The 22,473-nt window shown below is 39.8% G+C and overlaps 1 protein-coding gene across 15 annotated transcripts in view; it reads left to right on the top strand.

Annotated features, from left to right (window-relative positions):
* STN1 (STN1 subunit of CST complex) overlaps window positions 1–21,812 on the top strand; it is a 42,259-nt gene extending 20,447 nt beyond the window's left edge. For 7 of the 15 annotated variants that reach the window (XM_015867046.2, XM_015867047.2, XM_015867043.2 and 4 more), the window contains 7 exons: window positions 945–1,016; window positions 2,303–2,464; window positions 3,579–3,690; window positions 4,156–4,315; window positions 10,748–10,873; window positions 11,528–11,600; window positions 15,660–19,260. In XM_015867046.2, the coding sequence (XP_015722532.1) occupies window positions 945–1,016; window positions 2,303–2,464; window positions 3,579–3,690; window positions 4,156–4,315; window positions 10,748–10,873; window positions 11,528–11,600; window positions 15,660–15,817 (863 nt within the window). In that variant the 3' untranslated portion in view covers window positions 15,818–19,260. Of the gene's footprint in view, window positions 1–944; window positions 1,017–2,302; window positions 2,465–3,578; window positions 3,691–4,155; window positions 4,316–10,747; window positions 10,874–11,527; window positions 11,611–15,659 lie in introns of all 15 variants that reach the window. The other 8 variants (XM_015867051.2, XM_015867048.2, XM_015867054.2 and 5 more) reach the window with 5 other exon arrangements.
* Window positions 21,813–22,473: the final 661 nt, after the last annotated feature.

The following is a 22,473-nucleotide window of genomic DNA, read 5'->3' as shown; positions in this document are numbered from 1 at the left end:
TCCTTGCCATGGTACCTTCTTACTTAGAGGATGTTTGCTGGGCAAGCTGCCCATAGAAAGTCTCTTGATCTGTAGAACAATTGATTCTCCTGATAGCTTTATAGTTTTCTGTTCTTTTTTTTTCTCTTTTCCTTTTCTGGTGTCTTGAACAATACAGTGCCTAGGGCAGGAATCAGAACTTCTTTTGCTTAGGTACTAGTAAGACAGGAAAATCCAGATAGCTGCCATGCTCAGGAGAGGGTAGGTATTAAGCTTTTTAATACGGAAGTGGCTTGCATGCCACTAGTGGAACCTTAAATTAGGAATCCTTGGCCTAGGGCAGAACCATAGGCATGTCCTCTGTCCTTTCTGGATATGTAGCTGCCTTTCTAAGCTCTTAAATAGGAAATACCAGTGGACTTTGCTTGCAATATTAGAGTAAAAAGTGGTGTAGCTGGAGATAAAACTCTTAATTTGTTATGTTACTCTACCTCCCTCCTCACTCCCCACTAGCCCTGATGTGTCATTCTCTGATTTTGGTATTAATGTTTCTGTGCATTGTGCTTCATTTCTAATTGTAATTTGTTTAGCTTCAACTTTCAGCACCGGTTTATCTTCTGACTTTATCAATTAAATTAGAAACCTCCAGTACCCAATATATGCAGTAAATCATTGTCATTTGTCACTATTTGATTTTCTTTATTTTAGTTTTTGAGGAACCAGCTGCTATTTTGCTTGCCGTGCATGTAGGCATGTTGTTTAGCACTGATCTGTTCTACAAACAAGTTTGGAGACTGTTTCAAAACTGAAAGCAGGAGATGAGCCCCACTTTCTGTCCCCCTGGTTAGAACGAGAGATGCAGGGAAATGATTGCTAAGAGTATCTGCATATTTTCATTTCTTGGAACATCACTACCTGCTTTCTTATTCCCTGTAGTTCTTATATTTATTTCTTTATGTTTACAGTGGATGATAGTACTGGGGTTATAAACTGTATCTGCTGGAAAAATCCCATGGTAGCAGAAAGGTCTTTCTCAGGTAACTTATTAAGCAATTCCTCTTTGTGACTGTACTTTTTGTTTGTATCTTAAATTATTTAGTAAATGATCTCACTTGCATATCCTACAGCCTGGACCATCTTGGGAGCTTCGTATTACTTTTTGTGTTGTTGCCAGTGACGGTGCCAATAATAACAACATTATGGCTTGTTGTGCCTTATCCTTATTAGCATAATGTGTTTCAATTCCGTGCTGTGAAATATTTCAGAGAATTCTCTTCTTACAGTTTACGAAGTCAGTCAATTGACCACCAACTCGATCTGTGTTTTCCACCCTTGAGATAAAATGGTTTCAGAATTCCTTGTTTGCATTCATGTTTTCCTTCTGTTTAAGTGTAAGCTGTCAGTGATGAACTCAAAAGTAGATTTAAAAGGGGGATTGAAGACAATCAAACCCATTGAAATAAATGCCACTAGTGTAATCTTCCAGTACTACATATGCATAGAAAAGGCAGGGGAAAGCTCGATGTAGGAGTTAACAAGTGTTGATATCTGTGGAACAAGTACATGTATACACACAGATAATTCATACTAACTTACACTTCGCATTTGCCAAATAAGGAACAGGGACTCACAGATTACTTTTTTGTGTGTGTGAGGAACATAAATTTATGGCAGGAATTGCATGAAACAGTGGCTGACACAGAGTGAGGACTCCAAATGTTCTTATTTCCACATGTACAATAGTGCTGACTGGATGAGTGTTATTTTATTAATGAGAATTAATTTGTGTCAGGTATAGAAAACAGCTCCCAAGAGGCACAGGAAATTTTCTTCAATGTTGGTAATGATGATCAGAGGTTCTTAAATCATTATTTGGGTTTTTAATTATGCAGAAATTACTCTCCTGCAAAGGTGTATTACATAAAAATGAAGTTCTGTCATGTTGCATTCATCTCACTGCATTGCATCACATGAATGGTTTGGCCTCACCTCAGGTGATTCATGCTTCTTTTATACAAACATTCAGCTGACCTTTTTCTTTCCTTTTTTGATCCTCTCCTTCTTAGTATGACAAAATCAGTTTTGGCAATTTCCGATTCACGTTTCAGTTTTTCAATCTATCTGTGGCATCTCTTCCCTTTCATCCCTTCCTCAGGTGAATTGCTTAAATAATGTAATACTATAAGCTAACATCATCATTCAAAAGTTTTACTACCCAGGACAAATGTAGCCTGGGACCTTTCCCCTTTCTAGCAATATGACTGCAGTGATGTTTAGGCATCTGGCCTCCATGCCTGATTTGCTTTTCCATCACATCTTACAGACAGCCCAGGCACCCCCAGCAGTCTTAAAGTGCTTGAACAGATGAAGAAATTCCAGGAAATGGTGAGCCAGAAAACCAAGCTGCAGATTGGAGATGTCATCAGGGTCAGAGGCCATGTCCGGACCTTCAGGCAACAAAGAGAAATTCAGTCTTCATGTTTTTGTGAGTGCTGGGGATCGGTGCTGTGTAATGTTGTTGTTTGAATACCCAAACTGTGTAGTTTATTGAATGATTTCCGCTTTATTTTCTGGCATCTCTTTAGAAAAATGAGATTTGCATTCGTATGCCTTTAATTTAGTTTTAGCAATTGTGAGGTTAGAAAACAGACCAATTAATGTGTGGGACTAAATACCTGTAGAAAAGGTATTCCTGGAAGGTTTATAAAAGATGATTAGAATGTATACAAGAATATTATCCAGATATATTTGGATATCTGTGAGTGCTCTTCACTTTTTTTTTTGTATTGAAATAGAACAGCCAAACTCATAGGAAAGAAAATTATTAACATCTATGTCACACTTAACCAAGGGTATTAACTGCTTTGAAGGAACAGTTGTTGTTTACAGCCCACATCATCCATTCCAAGGACAGACAGCAGTTTATTGCCATGTTTTTACATTAAAGCCCATTTTCCTAAACTTTCTGTCTCTACGGAATACCTGAAAATGATTCCCTCTTTTGAGTTGCTTAGTCAGAGATCAATGGTTGCTGGCCCTGTGTCTCACAGCTCTTTGAGCAGCAATCAATTATTTATATCCTAGGACATTCCAGTTGGATAACATATTTTCTCCTTAGTGTCTGTGCTATTGTGTAATTGGGGAAGCCTGTCTTTTAAAAACCTTGTGTAGTTCAGATTTAAAAAAAAAAAAAGAAAATATTAGTTTTTTCAGCCCTTGAAAAATCTGAAAGGCTATTATGCTCTCCTTTCCTTTCCAAACAGAAGTTTTATGAAAAAACAAACCATTGAAGGGCTGGTAGTAACACCATTGTTTCATTGAAAGAGGTCCATAAAATTCGTGTGGCTTCTAAATTGCTTTAAGGCCAGCAAAAATAAAGTTCCTTACTATGTGCTAATTTCATCTACTTCAGGTAATCAGATCGTTTACCTCCTTTTAGACTGTAGAAGTGGGAGTGACCTTTGTGGTTTTGTTTTGTTTTTATAACAACAGCAGGAAACAAAATCTGTCAATTTAATACTGATATGTGAAACTTTATTGTTCCACATGAGGTTTGCCTGTTTAAAAGCCAACTACATCTGTTCTTTTTGCTGCTTCAGATAAGGTGGATGATCCTGTGTGTGATGTTCAGATTTCAAGAATGTTGGAGCTCCCCTGCTTGTACAGAGAAGTTTATGATAAACCTTTCCAAAGCCCAGGGGCAGGACAGAGGTAAGTGTGGTGACCAGTTACTTTTTGTTGCTTATTTGTTAATGTAGTAACTGTGGAAGAAGATAGAACAGGGTCCCACTGCAATTTGTACGCTGCACAAGCCTACAATCACAGCCTTCTTTTCTTCTGAACAATTAATGATCTGTACAGATAAGATGCCTGTCCATGATCTGAGAATAGAATTAAAAAGCACCAAACAGATTATTAGTAAGGTATTAAAATACTGTGCATAGACAGACCTCTTGCATCTCTTGCAGAAGGGGAATCTGGACAAGGGAATCTGAACCTACATGTTCAGTGCATTTTAAAATAATTTGCTTTAGTTAAGAGTTTAGATTCAAACTCTTCACTGCCTAAGGACAGTAAAATACCTTCTGATCTTTTGAAACCAGTCTATCCAGCTACACTTAAGACATTTGTTTTTAAAAACAGTGTATTTCTCAACTTTTGATCTGTTCTCTGTAGTGGCCCAGAAAGTTTGGATTTCTTAGTCCAAACACTGCATGAGAAAGTGAGAGACTTCCTACTAGAAAACAAAATTCAGACCTTTTACCAGCAGGAGTTGGAAACAATTCATTCTCTGGTATCCCTAGCTGATGGGCCTAAATCTAGTTCCAGCTGTCAGGTGAGTGAAAGTAATTGTTTCTAGTTCTTTATTGGGGAAAACAGTGTTGTTTTTGCAAGTCTAAGCAACCAGCTAAGAAACTAATGCCTTCAATGGATTCAGAAACTACAAATGCCTATTCCTGATTCAGCTTTCTGCATGAATTATTTCCAGGGTTTGAGAAGCCTTGTCACTTGGGATATTTAAAACTGGAGTGAAGAAAGTTCCAAGATAATTCTGTTCTTAAGGGTAAACTTGTATGTGAGCTGAGTAACCTTACAGTCTAACTTACCTAAATCTGTGAGTAATGTCACAGATCCTTTTAAGGCACTTGGGCTCTTTGAAGCAGATGTTCCCAACAGGAGAAGGGAGGACAACTTATTTGTCTTACTTCTCATTTGAAGTGCTGTGTATTAATATAGATGTTGCTTTCAAAAGGAGCAACAAATGAAAACTGGTTACATGCAGCTGCATGTAACTAAATTGTTAAGAAGCTTTCCAGCAAGATAGTGTAGTCTTGATAAACTGCAAAGTGATAGAACAGAAAACATTTTGTAAAATGGCTTCATATTATTCTTTGTTATTTGGATAAATTGCAAGCCAGGCTCTCTACTGGAGTAGAGTGACAAACTTCTGCAGGAGTAACAGTCGTGAATTTAACCTTGTTACCAATGGCAACTTCAGCATTTAAACCAGAGTACTGTGACTCACTTGTTTACTTTCTGGTTTTCTGCAGAGAAATAAGTCCATGGCATTCACTTTCAGTGCCTGATTTTGACATACACTGTAAAGATAAAAGTGCTGTTATGTTAATAGTTTGTTTAATTCTTACAAATAAACAACACAGCCAGTCCATTGCAGATGAGGCTAAATAATAATGAAAACATTCTCTGTTCTTGTTTGCCTCAATGAACTGTTTCTGATAACTGCTTCTTGATAACTGTTTCTTTTGTTTTTGTTAAGGGCATTTTTGCTGTTTGCTTTAAAGCAATTGTGGATGTAAACAAGGACAGGAATTTGTATGATTTGTGACAGGAAAAATTTGTTACTAAAATATCCAGAATGGGACAGGGTATTTTTCTAAACCAGCTGGAACAATATTAAGAGTTCCCAGACCTTTTACATAAAAGGAAGTAGTGCTCATTGTAAGTGATGCTGGAAATGTCCATCTCTGAAGTTTTAGCATTTATAGACAGATTAAGATGAATGACTTGCAAAGCCATTGTAAGAACCGGTGCAGAGCAAACAAAGGCGCAACCCTCCTCCTCCTGCATCAGCATTGCTAATAGTCATGAGGAGCTGTCATAATAATTAATAGCTGTTGCTCCTGACCCTGATGCAGAAGTGTGAGTGTATGTCCCAGGAATTTGGGCACACAGATGCTTATTTAGAAATTGCAGTTCTCCCCATTGCCCTTTGGTATTAATTCCTTGCAAAGAGGCTTATATCTCTTTGCATAAGAAACAACATTCAGTTGTCAAGTGACCTGAACGCCTTAGGAGTGCTCCTAGTAATGCTCTTGATATGTATTTTGTTATTCCTCTGCTCAGCCTCTTGAAAGTGTTAGTTCCCACAGTTGGGAAAGGGTCAAGTACCCAGTTTGATTTGCAGAGAGGAGGGAAATCTGATCTCTCCTCCTCCCTTTCTTTCCCTCTGTAGTCTTCAGTTTTGCACAAACCAAGTGGATAAAGGGAACCTCTGGTGTAGAATGAACTTATGTTACACCATTTTGTCAAGGCACAAGCTCGATGAGTGGGCCAAACTGTAAGCCTTAAGCTACAGTGCAAAATATGTACTTGTTTGCTTCTTGTACTTTTACTGGCTTTGAAGGGATGGGGTGGTTTGATATTTAGGCTTTTACATTTTATCCTCTTTCTAGTGTTGTAGCACAGTTGTGCTTTAAACTCTTTTCTTTCTCTCATCCTTTCTGTGCAGACCTTAGTGCACCTTCTTCGTCTTTTTTACCCTCTTGTTGTGACAAACAATGTGCAGGTACTTTTATTTTCTTATGGAAAATTTCTTTCATTGAGGCATTGAGCTGCTATGGAATCACTGGCAGCAGAGCAGAACAAGGCATGAGGATGGGAGGAAGTAGCTGGGGGTAACTTGATGTAGGCAGCACTTCTCTATTCCTTTTCAGTATTACTGTATCTGGACCCTGTCTGTGTCCCACAAAGTTGTGTGTCCTACAGTACCAAGTTCCAGTCCTAATGGCTCTGCAGCAGTGCGGTCTTCTGGCCCTCCAGAATAAATTTCTCTCCAGCAGATGCGTACAGCTGAACTCTAATCGTGTCCTCTGCTTAAACACATACTAGTTACTTAATTTTGTCGTTACAGAGGATAAGTAAGAACTAGTAGCTTGGTGTTTTTAAAAATTATTATAAATGATGAGATCTGTTACTGTTTTTGAAAGTAGTAAAGCTTTATTTCACAGAACCAGTACCCCTATGTATAAGCTATAGTGTGAGCTGTGTTAGTACTGTCATTCCACTTCATGCATGTCACTAACTTCAACTTGGTTGTGTTTTCCAGACACTGATTTTAATTTGAGTGTGATCTCAAGGTCAGCAGTGACAGGTAGTTGAACCAAGAGCTTTACTGCATTATTCATTCTTAGTGTGGCCATGCACGTTGTATACGCTATAGGTATAACACAGTGCCTTGTTTTATATGTTCTTGATGTCAGCGCTTGTCTTTCTGCTTCTGGAGGAAGCTTCACTGCTACTTTGAATATAGCAAAGCCTATTCATTATAGGACTTCAGTACTGACACATCCGAAATCCCTATCATCACTGTCACTAAAATTGTCACCTGTCTAAACTAAGGCTTAATGAGAAATTGCAAGGCACAGTTTCTATTAGTAGTATCACATGGGAGGTTATACCAGGAAACTTGAACTCAATCAGGGTGTGTCGTGATTCACGAAGAGCCAATTATATACTTTCAGCGTTCAACCTAACTCCTGTACCACTTCATTCTTTGACCAATTATTGATTGTACAGGAAGTTTACTTTGCTATAAAGAGACTATTTGGTTGCACAGCACCAGTCCACTAAGCTAAGTAAAGACTCCAGCTAGAATATGTTGGTTGAAATACCAGTTTTAATTCTGGAGATGTGTGTTCTATAGGCTTCACTACATATTTCCTGGCTGGCCCTGGGAGGGAAGCTGTGGATGGTAGAATCATCATTCAGTAGCTGGGGGATAAAGGGAGGAAGGTGTGCTTTATGGAACCGATGAATGATTTTAGGGTGCTCCTGTGTTTGAATGAACAGCTTCATTTTAAAAAAGAACCTGATTTGGGAGAGTTGGGGGGAACAGCTGCTGTCAGCACTTCAGGGAGCCTGGAACTGTGCTCTCTGAAACTTAAGGTTTGCCAAAGGGGAGATGTTTTGAAAGATGATGTGTGAACATTGCGAGGGGTTAATTCAAAATCCAGGTTCGATCTTGCTATTGCTTTGGATCAGCAGCTAAACTACTTAATACCTGAAAATGCTTTGAATTTCTTGGATGAAAAGCTTCATAAAAGTAAAGCGATAGTTAACAAGCTGTGACTCAGAAGGAACTACTTTAACAGCAACAGACACGTTTTTATAACTATTGAAATGCAAGCGTTTTTCAATCTCCTGAAATAAAAGCAGGAATGTGAAATCGGGTAGGATTTCATCGTCTCAGATTTCTTTTGTCTGTGTATAGCCTTGTGTCCAACCTCCTCTAGACCTCTGCTCTGCAGTCAAGCTTCAGTGTACGTTGCCTCTCAGGGGACAGTGGAAGCTTAGAAGAAATGAGGGCCTGGTTTGGTATAAAGGAAAGTGACAAGGAATTAAGAAGACACATTGCTGACTTTTGAATGGGCAGGATGAGAAGTTAGAGATATTTGGGGTGAATAAAAGAACAGACTAAGGAATTATAGGTTGTGTGTGCAAAGAAACTTTTAAATGGTTAATTTACTCAGAGGGATAAAGAAGTAGAAGTGCGTTCTAGAGCATGCTAAAGAAATATAACTTCTTCCATCTACTCAGGATACTGTTAAAGCCCCTAAAGAGGGCAGGAGCCCTCGTCTGTTCTTTGGCAGCAGTTCTTCTCCCCTTGAGCTCGTTCCCTTGGACTCTGTGTGTTTGAGGGGATGCTGAGATGTAGCAGCTGCTTTACTTATTTCCTCACTCTCAAGAATGCCTCTGTGCCTTCTCTCTGTCAATCTCTTGACTTCTGTTCTTAGTGATTCTGTTTCAGTATCCATCCAGGCAGAGCTGTGTGTCAGTTCACACAGAGTCTGCTTTTAATTATCTCCTTTTTCTGACGGGATCTCACTGTTAAGCCAAACTGAATAATTATCGCGCTTCTTTGGAGATATTTTTATCTTTTTTTTTTCCTTCTCAAATGTTTGCTTTCACATTAAAAATTGATCAGTCTTGAGGTGGTTGCTTTGCAAGCAGTTTCTTGAATTTTTGAGGATTTATTCCTGCATCTGTTAGAGGCACAGTCTGTCCATTTTAGGTGTGGTTATGTGTGCTTTTCTATGAGAAAATGTTCACTCTTCATTTATAAAACAAGCAAACAAAACCCCTTCTCACCACATTTTATGTTTATTTCTTCAGTTCATTGTAGGAGGCATTATGAATGGGAAATATTGCAGCAGTACTAATGACGTGATTGGAATGATGTCCAAACGTAAGGTCAAGTTTGTCATTGAAAGCAGTGTCTGTTGTTGCATAAACTGGTATAGCCGTGGTGCCTAGGGGGACAAACATTCAGACACTGAATTCTGTAACGGGAGAAAACTTGAAGCCAATAAAGACTGGGAATAATAGCCATTGTTCTGTGGTAAAAATCTTGAACTGTTAGGTAATTATTTTTGGAATAAGTTTTGGAACTTGAGAGGAAAAAAAGATAGTTAGCTGTTGTGGGGCACAGAGAGAGGAAGGAAAAAAGAGAGCTGTGATTATGGCCTATTGAAACACTGAGGGGAAGGGCATAGAGAAAAATGTGCAGTGTGCTAATGCTAATACATGCCTCACTGCATCTCCAAACAGTTCCTGGCTTGATGCATCGGCTTCGGAGCTTAGAGGTAGGCTGAATTTCAGTCAAGACTTTATAAATGCATGGAAGTAATGTTTCGTGAAAAGACGTTCTTAGGTTACTAATGTGTCTGTTACCGTGTGCCCATGTGAATTCATACTGGTGCATGATGGTTGCCTGTTTCACTCCTTCTTTGAGTTGCCCTGATGAATGAAGTAGGATACATGGTATCTGATACTTTTCTTTAGGACAGAATGGAAGCGTTTATGGTGATAGCTGAAAACATGGCTCGACAAATCTTGCTTTGGTTGCTCTGGTGTGGTCTGGTTCCATTCATCCCGTGGTTGTTTGTGGGAAACACTTTAGCTGCTGTCTTGAAGGAAATCACAGGGAGCACAGTGTGTTCCCAACAGATGTGGAAACAACAAAAGGAGAATTGAAGCAGTCTTTGTAGATAATGTGAGGTTGAAAGATACCGTAGGGCTGATAGAGATGGAAAAGAGTAAACTTGTGGTCTTAATCTTATCTACCTCTACAGTCTCTTCTCCACAGTTGATTCATTTTCTTCCGGTTCCCTTTCTGTCATCCCACTCTTTTTGCTCTGCTTTCAAACAAACCCTGCTCTTCCCTATTTTTTTTTCCCCTCATTTCTTCCTACCCTTTTAGCACTGTACTGAACCCTTTCTTCTAATAGCCTCCCCAGTTACAGGCTTTCAGGCACATTATTCTTCTTTAACAAGAAGCTCATCTTCTCTCTCGTCTTCTGAACTGATACCTTTCATTCCTTATCTTATATACCTGTTTAAATTTTTTGATTTCTCCTTTCATTTCTGTGGAGAAATTCTTAAAAGCATGGCCAGAATATGCGTAAAAACAAACAAACAAAAAGTTGGAAGCCAAGGGACAAGAAATAAATATTGCCATTGCCAGTTTCCTTGTTTTCATTGGACACTGCCACGTTTTCAAATCAGGACATGGGGACTGAATCTTCAGCACTTGGATTCCTCCTGGAATCACTTTACACAGTTCTAGTCTTCCTCGCTTCCTCCCATATATCCCTTATTACAGGAGAAGTCTGAATATCATCAAAGCTGATCAGCTTTACAGTCGAACTCTCTGTAAGCATTATGGGTCTATTCTATAAGAAAAGAACTCTCGGTATGTGATTAAATAGCTGCTAAATACAAAGAAGGCTGTTAGAAGATCTCTGGTTTCTTTGCAATAGTACAGCTTCTGGGTTGTCTTTTTTTAACCCTGGGGTGTTGGTTGGTTCATATGGAACAGATAAGATTTCTGAATTTTCAAATGAATAAAAATGCATAACAGAATCACATGAAGTTCTTTTATCTCTTGAGGTCTTGAGAAGCTATTACTGTCAGCTTCAGTAGGGCTCAGATTTCTCACCATCTGCTTCACCATTATTTTCCCTTCCAGGTGAATTCAGGAAGTGAATCCAGCTCTAAAAGGATTCACAGTGTTTTCAAGGAAGCAATAAAGAAACTACAAGAGAAAGGAGTGGTTTTCCAGAAACCTGGTACCTCCAAGGACTTGTACTATCATGTAAGGAATTGAGCTGTGATTTCAAGCTTTTCCAATGGTATCACTATTTTATAGCTTTAAGATAGAAATATTTCAGAAAGAGAAGCTGTGTGTATATCCATCAGGCTCTTCTGCAGCTTTCCTCACTGTTGCTTTTACCCCATATTGCTCACTGAGCTGGTTTTTGTTGGTTTTTTTTTTTTTGTGCAGCTCAATACCATTCTTCAGCTCGCCTGCTATTTGAGGTGTAGTTGGTGTTTACTGGGTTACTGAACGGTGTGCTGATGCAGTAGAGCACAGTGAATATTGGAACAGGTTTTTTTATTGGGGTTAGGTTGAGCACAGTGAAGACTGGAACAGGTCTTTTTATTGGGGTTAGGTTGAAACTTGGGATTCTGTTGTGAGTTAACTCCCTCTTTTGGGAGGTAACACATTTCTAGTATCTCATTTTCTTCTCTTAACTCTTGAATGCTGCTAACATTGCTAAAAAGAAAAAGAAAGGTAATTAAAAATTGAACATTTGTTATTCATCTTGGAGGCTGTGTGTCATGCAGACTGTAGTTAAGATGATGTAAGCTTTTATAATACATCAGAACCTTGGATTCCTTTTTAACATTGATGCCATCTACTGTGAAATAAATTGACAATTTATAGCAGTCTATTTTTTTTCTCCAGGTGACCGACCATGATAAGGAGCTGCTTAAAGTGACCCTTGATGTGATCAAAGAAGACTGTCGAAAACCCAGGCGTAAGTACTGGTGCGTTCAGGTCTCTGATGAGCAGTTGCTGATATGCTGACGACAAAATCTTCTGATGCAAGATTTGGTGTGCTTCTTGTCTTTAGCCTTGAACATGAAGCTAATTTGCTCCTGTATCTCATCTGAGTGGCTAAAAGAAGTGCAGCTGCAGCTTCCTTTAAGCACAGTGAGAGAGTATGTGCCTAGAAGGAAGCAAACTTGTCACAACTAAAATAAGCAGCCATTATCTTAAATCTCTATTTTTTTGAAAATATATAGATTTGGGGAGGAAACATATATAAGGAAGTTAGGTCAGCACCTTGCAGTTGCTTTGAACTTTGGAGAGGTAGCATATCTTGCTGCTTCAGTTATTATATGGGAGTTGACATAAAATTGGCCATGTAGACAGTCTCCATTAAGTCAACAATAAAATTCACTTATGTCAGAAGGACGTTCTCTGTAAGTCTCTAGGGAAGTGCAAGAGCTCAGGTAGTTGTTTGTACAGGTACATATTTCAATGTTAAAAGAAAGAAAATCCGCTTCTTTTCATGTCATGTACCTTGTCTATTTTCAGAGTTATCCGTGTTTCTTACTGTGTCTTATTGCCATAGCAATAACTTGTCCTTGGCTTGATTATCTGCTAATTACAGAGATAGGTTGATAGAGAGTTTGTCTCAATTCATTGGGTAGAATGTGCCAGCAGGGATCTGGCTGCTAAGTGTAGCTATTTGTGGGTGAGAATGTACGAAAGACTAAATGACTGACTAGAACATAAGATGTATAATATTAAATTGCCATCATAGTTACTATAGTTATTGTAGGATCTGATCGATGATGGTTATCCTGTAGAGAAAAAAGGGTAAGTGAAGTGAAATGACATTTTTGTTTTCAGCCTGCTGCATTGAGCAGTGGTGTGGTTGTAATGTTGTTTATAGATGGAAGTAAAAGTTTTGTCTCTTTGGGGGATGATGGAAGCAGATGACACTGGGCAAGCAGGTGAAGATGGGTCTCATTTGCCTGAGGATATTTCATTGCAACAGATTACCATATCATATTGGCCTGTTGTCTTTTATCCGATTAACAATTACCTTCTCTGTAAAAGGCAAATCATTCTTCCATCCATTTTACCTATCAGGTAGTTCTCTTGGAAACTTGTGGTTATTTTTTCATAATTGGCCCACTATGTAGAGGCCAGAACATCTGTACAGGTGACACAGGGCAATGGGTGACTGCTGGGTATGTGTTATCACAGTGGTAAAGTACTCTCAGTTCTCTGTCATAGATGGAAAAGTTATTTCAGCCAACCAACAGCAGACAAACTGGTAGGTGGGTCACAGAAAAGAAACTTTGCAGAGCCTTTAGTTCTGAAAGTCATCTTTCATACTGAGCAGTAAAAGAACAGCAAATGCTTTGCAGAGCCTCTTGTTTTCCTTGAAGCTTTCCATCTGTTTAGTTTCCTGTTGTAGAGAGCACAATTCCCAAGTCAGACTCTTTTTCTCTGCTGATTTTCAGAAGAACCATTTCAGTGTTTTGGTTTCTGGTAACAAAGGATTTCAAGAATGGAAACCAAAAAGCTTCAGGCAAAACCAAGAGGGTCCTCTGGGCATTTTATTGTCACTGGATGCTGCAGCAGTGCAGAACTCAATCTGAATGTTGGGCCCCCTCTGCTGGGTGGTTGTCAGGCATAATGAGCAGGCTCATAGCGAGTGAATATGAATGTGATAATGCCTCCTTGTTTGCTGAAAGAAATTCTAACCCATTTTTCACCAAGAACAATACTAACCTTTCATGACAACAAAACTGTTTTGTGTATGATAAGTCAAAGTTGTCTGTCCATGTCAATGAATTCTCTGCTTGCTTTCAAGGCACTGCTTCAACCCCAATAATATATATATTTTTAATGATACATTTTTCAGAACCAACCCAGCTACCTGGAACTGCTGCACAAATAAAAAGTCCTCAGTGTGATTAGTATGAGCTGCACAAACCCTGATGTTTGTGTATATGCCATCATATCATGTATATGATATATGCCAGCATGATAGTCCTTGGTTGTAATTTTAATTCCAAACAGCCTAATTTGATGTTCACTTATGTGAGTCCACTCTAGTCTATCTAGAATCTTAAAGACAGTCAGAAGAAGGTGACAGTACAATTCGGACTTCAGACTGAACTGCAGAATGATAGACTTAATCCAAATTGGTAGACTTAATTCAGACTTGTTTCTTTTCTTGATTCCTTTACTCTGTTTTTAGGTTTAAATGAAGCAAGTGAAAGTTCCTCTCTAACTCTATCCCTTCTGATTCTGGTAGGCAAGATAGTTAATTGTAGCCTGAAGTACCTGGACAAAAGATAAACTCTTTGTCAATGCAAGAGGAACAACATCACACCATTGCAAAGTGTGTATTCCATCCAATTTCATTTGTAGCCTAGGCATGTATCTGGGCTACTTTAATTATTGTACATACCTGCAAGTACCCTGAAATGCCATTTTCTGCCAGTGTTTAGAACAAAAGATGTATTATACTGTTGGGTAATACCTGAGTCACTAATTCATCGAGACTGAAATTAATGTACTGTAGATCAGGGATGGGCGTGCTGACTTTCTTATGACAAACCCGTGACTAATGCAAAATACAGGTACCCACTTTGTTTGCATCAACAGTCACTAAGAGTGGGTAGGTGCGTTGTTCTGTTCTCTGTCCTTATCCATCCTAGGGTGGTGAGTGTGTTTTTGGCTACCAGCCGCAAAGGTCTTTCATCTTGCTGTGCCACAGGCTTCTAAAGAAATATCCTTGCTTGAACCATAGTCTAATAGGAGTTGGGCTGAACTGTGTATTTATCTGTACTGAGCAGCTCCTCCTATTTACCAGTGACTTTTCTAGGCAGCTTCTAAGGCAGTTTTGGGGCTTAGCCAATTCTCAGGTAGGGACTGGCTAAGATAGAAACAAAAGCAGCAAAAATAAAGTACAGGAATCTCCCTGGTCCCAGACCTCCATGCAGATTTCTCAGTGTCTTTGTCCAGTTTACCTTATGTCTGAGATGAGGAATGAGTTGAAGGAAAGTCACTTGTGCTAATATGCTTCATTTTTGCTAGTTTTCCATTGTTAGCCACAGAGGAGAAAAATCTCTTGTTGTTTTGAAGACTTAAGGGAGACCCATATCCTGCAGTGCTGATGTTTAGTAAGTGTGCAGGATTTGTTGGTGAAACTGTTGGTAGGGACAGATGGGCTTCAAGTCATGGCTTCATCAGATACACTATAGCTGCATGCTGTACTGCAGCCATTGAGGACATTTGTCTCTGGCTTGCTCACTAGTAAAACAGACTATTTTATGTACTTCTGTTCTCATGTGCATTTTCAGGGCTTGTTCTTCATTTTAAGAGATGAAGCTTGATACTGAAATTCTGTGTCTTTCTACTTCAGTAATTGTTTGAGAAGCGTGAAGTGTGTGAATGGGATTGGATCTCTAGGTGAATGAAGGTTGCATTGTGACAGTTCTTCCACAAGATGCCAGCATTGGGCAAGCAGTCACATCTGGCCATAGGCCTGCCTTCTGTTCTCAGTGTTTTAAATACTGGATATGGGCAGAAGAATTTTCTATTTGGTTTCTTCTGTTCATAATCGATCTGTCAGTGTCCCTATTGGCTGTAGGGGAGTCGGACTAGATGGCCTTTAAAGGTCTGTTCCAACTCAAACAATTCTATGATTCTGATGAACTGCAGTTGCAGAAAGTAGATGGTTTGCATAGAAGGGTTGTGGAGGAGGTGCTCCTGAAGTTATCTTCGCTGTCAGGTTGTATTATATGAGCTTTATATATTAGCTGATAAAGCTATAATTCACACTCGTGTCACTGCCCTGACACCTCCTAGTGAAATCAGTAGGGACTTTTGAATTGGAGAACTGCTGGCACAGACTAGATCTCTTTCTTCTGAATACATGCATCTCATGCCATTTGTTTTGATTCCTTGTTTTCCCAACTAATTTGGATTATAATATTGAAAAGGAGGCAGTTAGGCTGAGGTCTCTCCTTCATGCTTAGCTACATTTTTCTCTCTTTTTTTTCTACAGATGCTGAAAAAGGCTGCCATTTTCTTCATGTCCTGAGTTGTGTTCAGCAGACCTACAATCCCAATCTGGCTGAAGTGGTGATGCAACGTGTTTTGGAAGTGCTGGAGAGCAACAGCGATATTGTCAGCACTATGGAAGGATATTATATGGCATTTTAAAGAGGGAAGATAAGATGCGTTAGTTCTTGTCCCATCAGGGTAAAGTATAAAGAATAAGGAATGTCTGAAGCAGAACTCTGGCACTGAAAACCTTTTAAGTACTGTGCTCTCAGTGGGGGCAAAAAAGAGCTTTCTGTTTCTGTAACAGCTATTTTCGTCTGGCTTCTGAGAAGTGGTCCCAATATTTGTTTTAATATTCTTGCTGACTTCCTCATTATTAATGGGGAACGTTGTACCTAACTAATTCTGGACACGCTACTATAGCAGGGGAGCTGGAAGAGACCATGGGTTTTCTGCTTATGTGTGCTTCCCTGATTAGCAATGAGATGTGACATGGCCCTTCTCACAACTACATCCAGTGAGCCCTAAAGAGAAGTCACTGCTAAGGACTTCCGTTCTCAGCAGTGGTTACATCGGGACTCGTCCTTCTGGCTTAAAGACTGATGTTGTGATCCTTCCTTATGGTGACAGCTGTTCTTTTTATATATGCTTTACAATAGGGAAAGCACATGCAAGCAAACAATCTAAAGGTTACCTGTTCTTCCTGGTAGTGTTGGCACACCCATGTGTGTGTATGTATACGTCTGTGTGTATTCCTGAATGTCTACAGCTTTGTCACTACTAAAACAGACCCCACCTTCCTCTGAAAAGTAATTTTCAGGAATGAGGAACTGCATCCCTTCCCCATTCTGTAGCTTCCCCCACTGCTTGTAAAGCTTGTCTGGACCTCCCCTGGCTGCCATGTGCACTATTGATGCATGTTTTGGATTCTGTACAGACCAGAAGTTTCAAAATCAGCTAATGTCTTTGTTTATTTCTACATTGCTTTGTATGTCACAAAATATAAGCCAAAAACCAAGTGCTTTAGAACAGAAAATATAAAAACAAGCAAGGCTCTCTGTGATCTCCAGTCTTCCCATTGCCTTTTGTCTTCTCTTTCCTTATCACTTTCAGGGAAAATGCTGTCCATATCCTTGCTTGCAGCAGAACAAAAGACATTAATGAAGTAACAGTGGCCTGAAAAAGGTTCCTATGCAAGACATTTGACCTGGAATAATCAGAACTCTGCTGCATGCCACTATTCAAAGCCTAGAGCTGTTCATCTGTGCTTGGAGAACTTCCTGCTGCAGGGGATCATCTGAGTAATCTGCTTAATAGTGTGGAGGTGATACCATTAATTTGAGAAGAGTAGGATGGGAAGAATATATTCCTTCTCTCTGCTCAGCGCCTTCCCTGTAACAGTTGAAACAGCAGGCTTCCAGGAGGCAGATGTAGTTGTGAAGCCCTATAAGGATTGACATAGCAGGGAAAAATAAACTGAATGCATGAGGAAAGCCAGTGAGTAGCCTCATGTGTGCCAGGTTTCTGCTTTGTTTTTAGATTATATGCCTCATTCCAAGCCGTGACTGCAGTGAGATATAGACTAAGAGAATGGAGTGATTAAATATTTGGCATTTGCACTCAGAGACCTGTGGAAAACCCCAGCCTTGGAGAGATGGTATGTGTTCTTAGTGGGAAACTGTGAGTTATTTCACTGTCATTTTCCTACTTGCTGCAGAGCTTAATAACTGGCTTCCCTACAAGCTGCCGCTACTCCTAGCATTAGCAGCTGTACTTAGAGTTAGGTATCTTCTAGTCAGATCTTAATATGGACCTGAATGTATTTCTGTATGTGAAGTCTGCCTAAAACTCATGGCCTTCTATTTTCTAAGCATCAGAAATTGATGCAGACAAAAAGTGTGCCATGTTTGGCCTATTCTGTAGTGATTTAAAAGCACTGATAACTGAAGCCTTATGAAGATGAGGGGTGAGGAGCTTTACTAAGGAAAGACAGATCAGTCACTCTGTAAAGAGCCTTTCCTTTGAAGTTTTTAAGCTGGTCCTTGCTGGCAACACTCAGCTCTTGGAAGGGTGTATTCTGTTGGAGATTGTTCCTCAAGAGCTGGAAGAAGGGATTTTTCTCACTTGGATTAGGGAAATAATATGAATGAACACAAGGGAGCCTACTGTTTTTCTACAAGGCTGAAAAGGTCAAGGTAAAAATTAACAGTGTGGCCTAGATTTAAGTTATGCAGATTGCAATTATGATCAGTAGTGTGGAGTAATTGTGCCTTAATTTTGTGTGCCTTATTTCTTCCTCAGTAGCCACCCAACACTTACTCTGATACAGTTCATTCCCCCTCCTGCACTTAGAGGAACTTAGAGGGAACATCATGTACATACGCCTGCACAGAAGTACCCCAGCTTGCTGTGGGAGCACAGAGCTCACATTAGGCTGATTTACCTGTTTACTCAGCATCTCTACAGTATGCTTCTGTGACAGCAGTCTAGACATACCCATACTGGTATAAGTCACCTTTATGTAAGTCAAACTACACACACTAGGGCTTTTACTGCTAATAAACTGTCTCTCTGTTTACAGATCATATCCTTAACCAAAGTCATATCGTGCACACTGTTAAAAAACTTCTTAGATTGAGACCACACCTACAAAATATTGTGTGGAACATTCAGTGAAAGCGTGCTTTCTCATTCTGTTTAGTTTGAACACTCTTCAGGCAATGCAGCCATTACTGGTTTATTAAAGGACTTTGAAGGTGGCACTTAAAGGTAAAACTGACAAGTGAGAATTCATGTTGGGCTGCTTTGTGGCCAGTTCTGGTTTCCATAGAAACAGTTAAAAGGCAGGTAAGTAAAACGGAGGTTTTAAAAGCAGTCAGCATTTTTACATTGCCTTAAAAATGTGTGTTTCCATAGAAATGCAATACCTTAGAATGAAAATTACCATAGAATCTTAATATTTTGTACCTCAGTATTCTGGCAAAATGCAAGCTAAATGTTTGTCTGGAGAGGAAAGAAAGGCCAGAATAACTTTACCTTCAGTTTCTCAGATCTGCTCAGATGAGAGGAAAGATAGTTAACTTCATGCCTCAGTTTCCTCTTTGTAAATTGTGGATAATATGGTTCCCTATGATGTAGGACACAAGGCCTGTTTTTTGATAACACCAACCATTACAAACTCCCGAGATCTGCAAGTGAGAGCTGTGAGAGAACTCTATGTCTGAGTGGTAACGTGTGAATGAATGGCCAGAGGCTGGAGCAGGATTTAGCTCTAATCCTACCTCGCTTTTACTATCAGCTTTATCTTTCTCATGTTGCTTTACCTGTCATGTCTTTTTGATCTCTGTATCCTATGAGACAGTTATGATGTCCTGATTCATATTTGTATAGAATACTTTTTGTAGAATCCTGTTCCCTTAGTAAGTCATTAGGGATTCTCTGATTCAAATGACAGCTTCCTGAAAGTAGAAATCCAGACACATGATTTCTGTACTTTCTTGTTATCAATTCGTTGGACAATATGCTTGTACCCATGAGGGCGTGTATACAAACTACCTGAGAAATGAAGCTTTTCTTTGAAAGTAATAAATGAAAGAAAATGATTTGCTGTGTGACCCTGAGCTGTTACTTTGGTGGATCTGTCTATACTTGCTTATTTCAGCAATGAATGTTGTACGCAGAAGTTGCTAATTCATTATTCAGAATGAGAGCTCATAAATGAGCAGCCAGTAAGGCACAGAGCTGTGTGGAGAATGAGACGAAGCACTGAAAATCTGCTTGTCAAATAAAGGCTATTTGCTTTACTTTGGGAGTAAGCTGAGCCTAGGCTTACTGGAGAAAAGATGTACCTAGCAAAGATTGTATCTTTATACTTCTAAATGAAGGGGGAGCAAGTTCATACATCACAGGCAACCTGAATTTTGAAACATCCTTTTTCAGTGCAGCATTGTGTTCATTATTGTTCTTTCAGCAGTCTCCATCCCTCATGTCCCAACTCTGCAGACCGGTGAGCAAATGTTGAGTCAGGAAGCTTGAGTTTAATTCCCAGCAATGTGCCCTCTCAAGCACAGAGGGTTTCTCCCTAATTTCTTCCACCTATTTCTGCCCTCCACTCTCGCCTTTAACTGTCATTTCTCAGGCCTTTCATTTTGTTCATAGTCTCATCATTCAGCTCTGTACCATGGGTTGTGGTCAAACCCCCTTCCTTCCTGTTTTGTTCCCTTTATCTTTCCTAACTCAGATATTTTTGTCAAGCTGTTGGCAACTGAAAATATCAGCTTAATTCTCCACCTAACCAACCTGATGTTGTTCACAGCCCACTCAGTTTCCAGCAGGCTGTGCTTTGTCCGGGCACCAGAAGAGGCAGATATCATCTGCTTCAGCCTTTATCTTTCCTTTACCACATAGACTGCAACAGGAATGAGCTGCAGTTTCAGGAAAACCCTCAACATTTCTAGATGTGAGTTTTTGCTTATATCCAGGTGTGAAATAAATAGAACCTAAAATTAAAACACTTGTATCTTGCCCAAACTGGAGCAAGTACAAGTTGTTCTTACAGATGGCAGAAGCCATCTGCCTCCCCCTGGCACTTTCAAGTCCTTCTGTAGATTTTTGTCACATAGGTATTTTGTCAAGTTGATGTAGACTTGTAGTTTGTGCATCTATTAGGTAATGTCTCCTCTCAGGCTGATATATTTTTTCAATGAGAAGCTGGCATTCTACTCTGTGTTTGATGTAATTGTGCTGTCTGTCTGGGCGTTTGTCAGACTCTTCTATCTCACTGTCCCAAGTGATTTTGTACTCTGTTGGCTTGTTAACAGGGGGCAAAGGACCTGAAGATCTTTTAGTCTCGCATGTTTTGATAAAGTGGAGGCACTGATAGAACAGGGAAGCCCAAATGAGTGCCAACAGTAAGGGGAAGGAAGAAATTGTCATACGATGCTAAAGAAATTGCACACAAGATGATCACAAGGAACCAATTCTTGCTACTTCTGCAGTGAGAACTACTTGTTTACTTGTTCTGCAGTGCTCTTTGAAGGACTGAATGGACTGTTACTTCCTGAAGTTTGCTGACAGAGGTCTCCCCAATGCAGATGAGCATGATGGGAAACTGCAGCATCTTTATCAAGGTAGAGAGTTGTGTAATGGATTGTTAGGGATGCCACCAGCCCATTCCCACTAATGTGTTTTAAATGCACTGTGGAGAATATACTGTTTTAGTCGCAGTAACTTACAAGTTGAAATCGGCCCAGATTAACAAAATTGCCCGAACATAACCTGGAATTTGCCAGTGAGAGAAATAACCTTAAGGAACAGTTTTCAACAAGTAGCAGTGTGGTGCCAATTAACCTGGCACAGCATGTCCTACAGCACTTGTTTTAGCTCGCTTTTTGTTATTGATTGGAAGAATGAACACTCCTTTCGTGCCAGCCAGAACTGGAGCTGTGTGCCAGCTTAGCCTGGGATGAGCAAGCTGTGAATGTGTGAGCATGTACAGGCCCAAACATCTGCTTGTCTTTGTTGACAACGGGAGGAATAGCTGCTTGGATAGGTTGAGACATCTACTTTCTTTATTAATCTCTTTAATTTCCCCAGATTAAAGTAAAGCAGAGTGGAAAGTAGTCCCATCTCTGCTAGGAGAATGGTAAGAGAAACCTCAAATACATGTCACTGCATAACAGTCAGTGTGATTCAATGAAGCATGTGCCAAGTCTGTTATGAACTGGACGTTTGTGGTTCCTCCCAGTAGTGGGGACCTCATCCAAATATTACGGTGATACATGGATCCAAGAGAGAGGAGTTGGTTCCCACAAATGCATTCCCCAACAATAGTCAGCACAGAAAGCCCTACAGGCCTCCCCAATTCTAAAATGTGCTTTCTTGCCAGTGTACAAGGTGGTAAGGAAATGAAAAAGGGTGCTGGGAGTTCATTTTCTCTCCTTCTGCCAAAACTTAACTCATTCACATTGAGACTGTAGGAGTTGTTCTTGCATGTGTGTGAAACTTCTTTGCTGTAATGTCCACAAAGCCTGAGCCATACCAAGCCAGCTGGTGTTCTCAAACTGCTGCCTCCACTGCTGACTAGTACTCCCTTATTGTTTTCTTCCCTCACCTTGTCTTTTTTGTGTTCTCCAATAACGTCTCTTGAACTTAATTCCTGGTTCACAGTAGTTATAGTCTCTTTGTTCGTCTGTGGTTACAATGATCCAGAACAAACAGAACAGGAGCAAACTGATACAGAGAGGAATTTTTCTTGGACCTCTGAATGTAGGAAAAGATGAGAAATGGAGAGGAAGCAGAGGGAGGAGGATTTCACAAAAAGATGTTTGAAATTAGTCCCACTGAAAAAGGCTGGGCAGTAATCGCCTAATGATGCTTCAGACATCTGTTTCAGAACAGGCAGCAGGTGCTGCGTGTAATTGAAAGCAAGGACTTGTACTATTTTATTTTCTGTAAATAGAAAGGAAGGGAGGAAATGAAGGCATGAAAAAACTGGAGTAAGGGAACATTTATCATAAACAGCTGCACAAATTTATCTGGAGCACAGCAATATGTATCTGCTCTTCCTCTGCATTCCTGTCACTGTCCTTTAGCAGTTAGTGTGTTCTGCAGGTCTTTTCTAAAAGACAAATTTTTTTGATGCTCGAAACAAGATGGTAGCATAGGAGTTGGCTGCTAAAGTGATCCAAATGTTCAGGACCCAGATGCTGTTACAACCTGATGGATCCAAACAGATGACTGAAGTCACCTGGATAGCATAGCAGGTAGTGGCACTGCTCCATGCTCTACAGCAGAAAAGAATGCTTATGGCAGGT

Source organism: Coturnix japonica, chromosome 6 (assembly GCF_001577835.2).
Source record: "Coturnix japonica isolate 7356 chromosome 6, Coturnix japonica 2.1, whole genome shotgun sequence".
NCBI classification, from domain to species: domain Eukaryota; kingdom Metazoa; phylum Chordata; class Aves; order Galliformes; family Phasianidae; genus Coturnix; species Coturnix japonica.
This window is presented reverse-complemented; position numbering and strand designations above follow the sequence as displayed.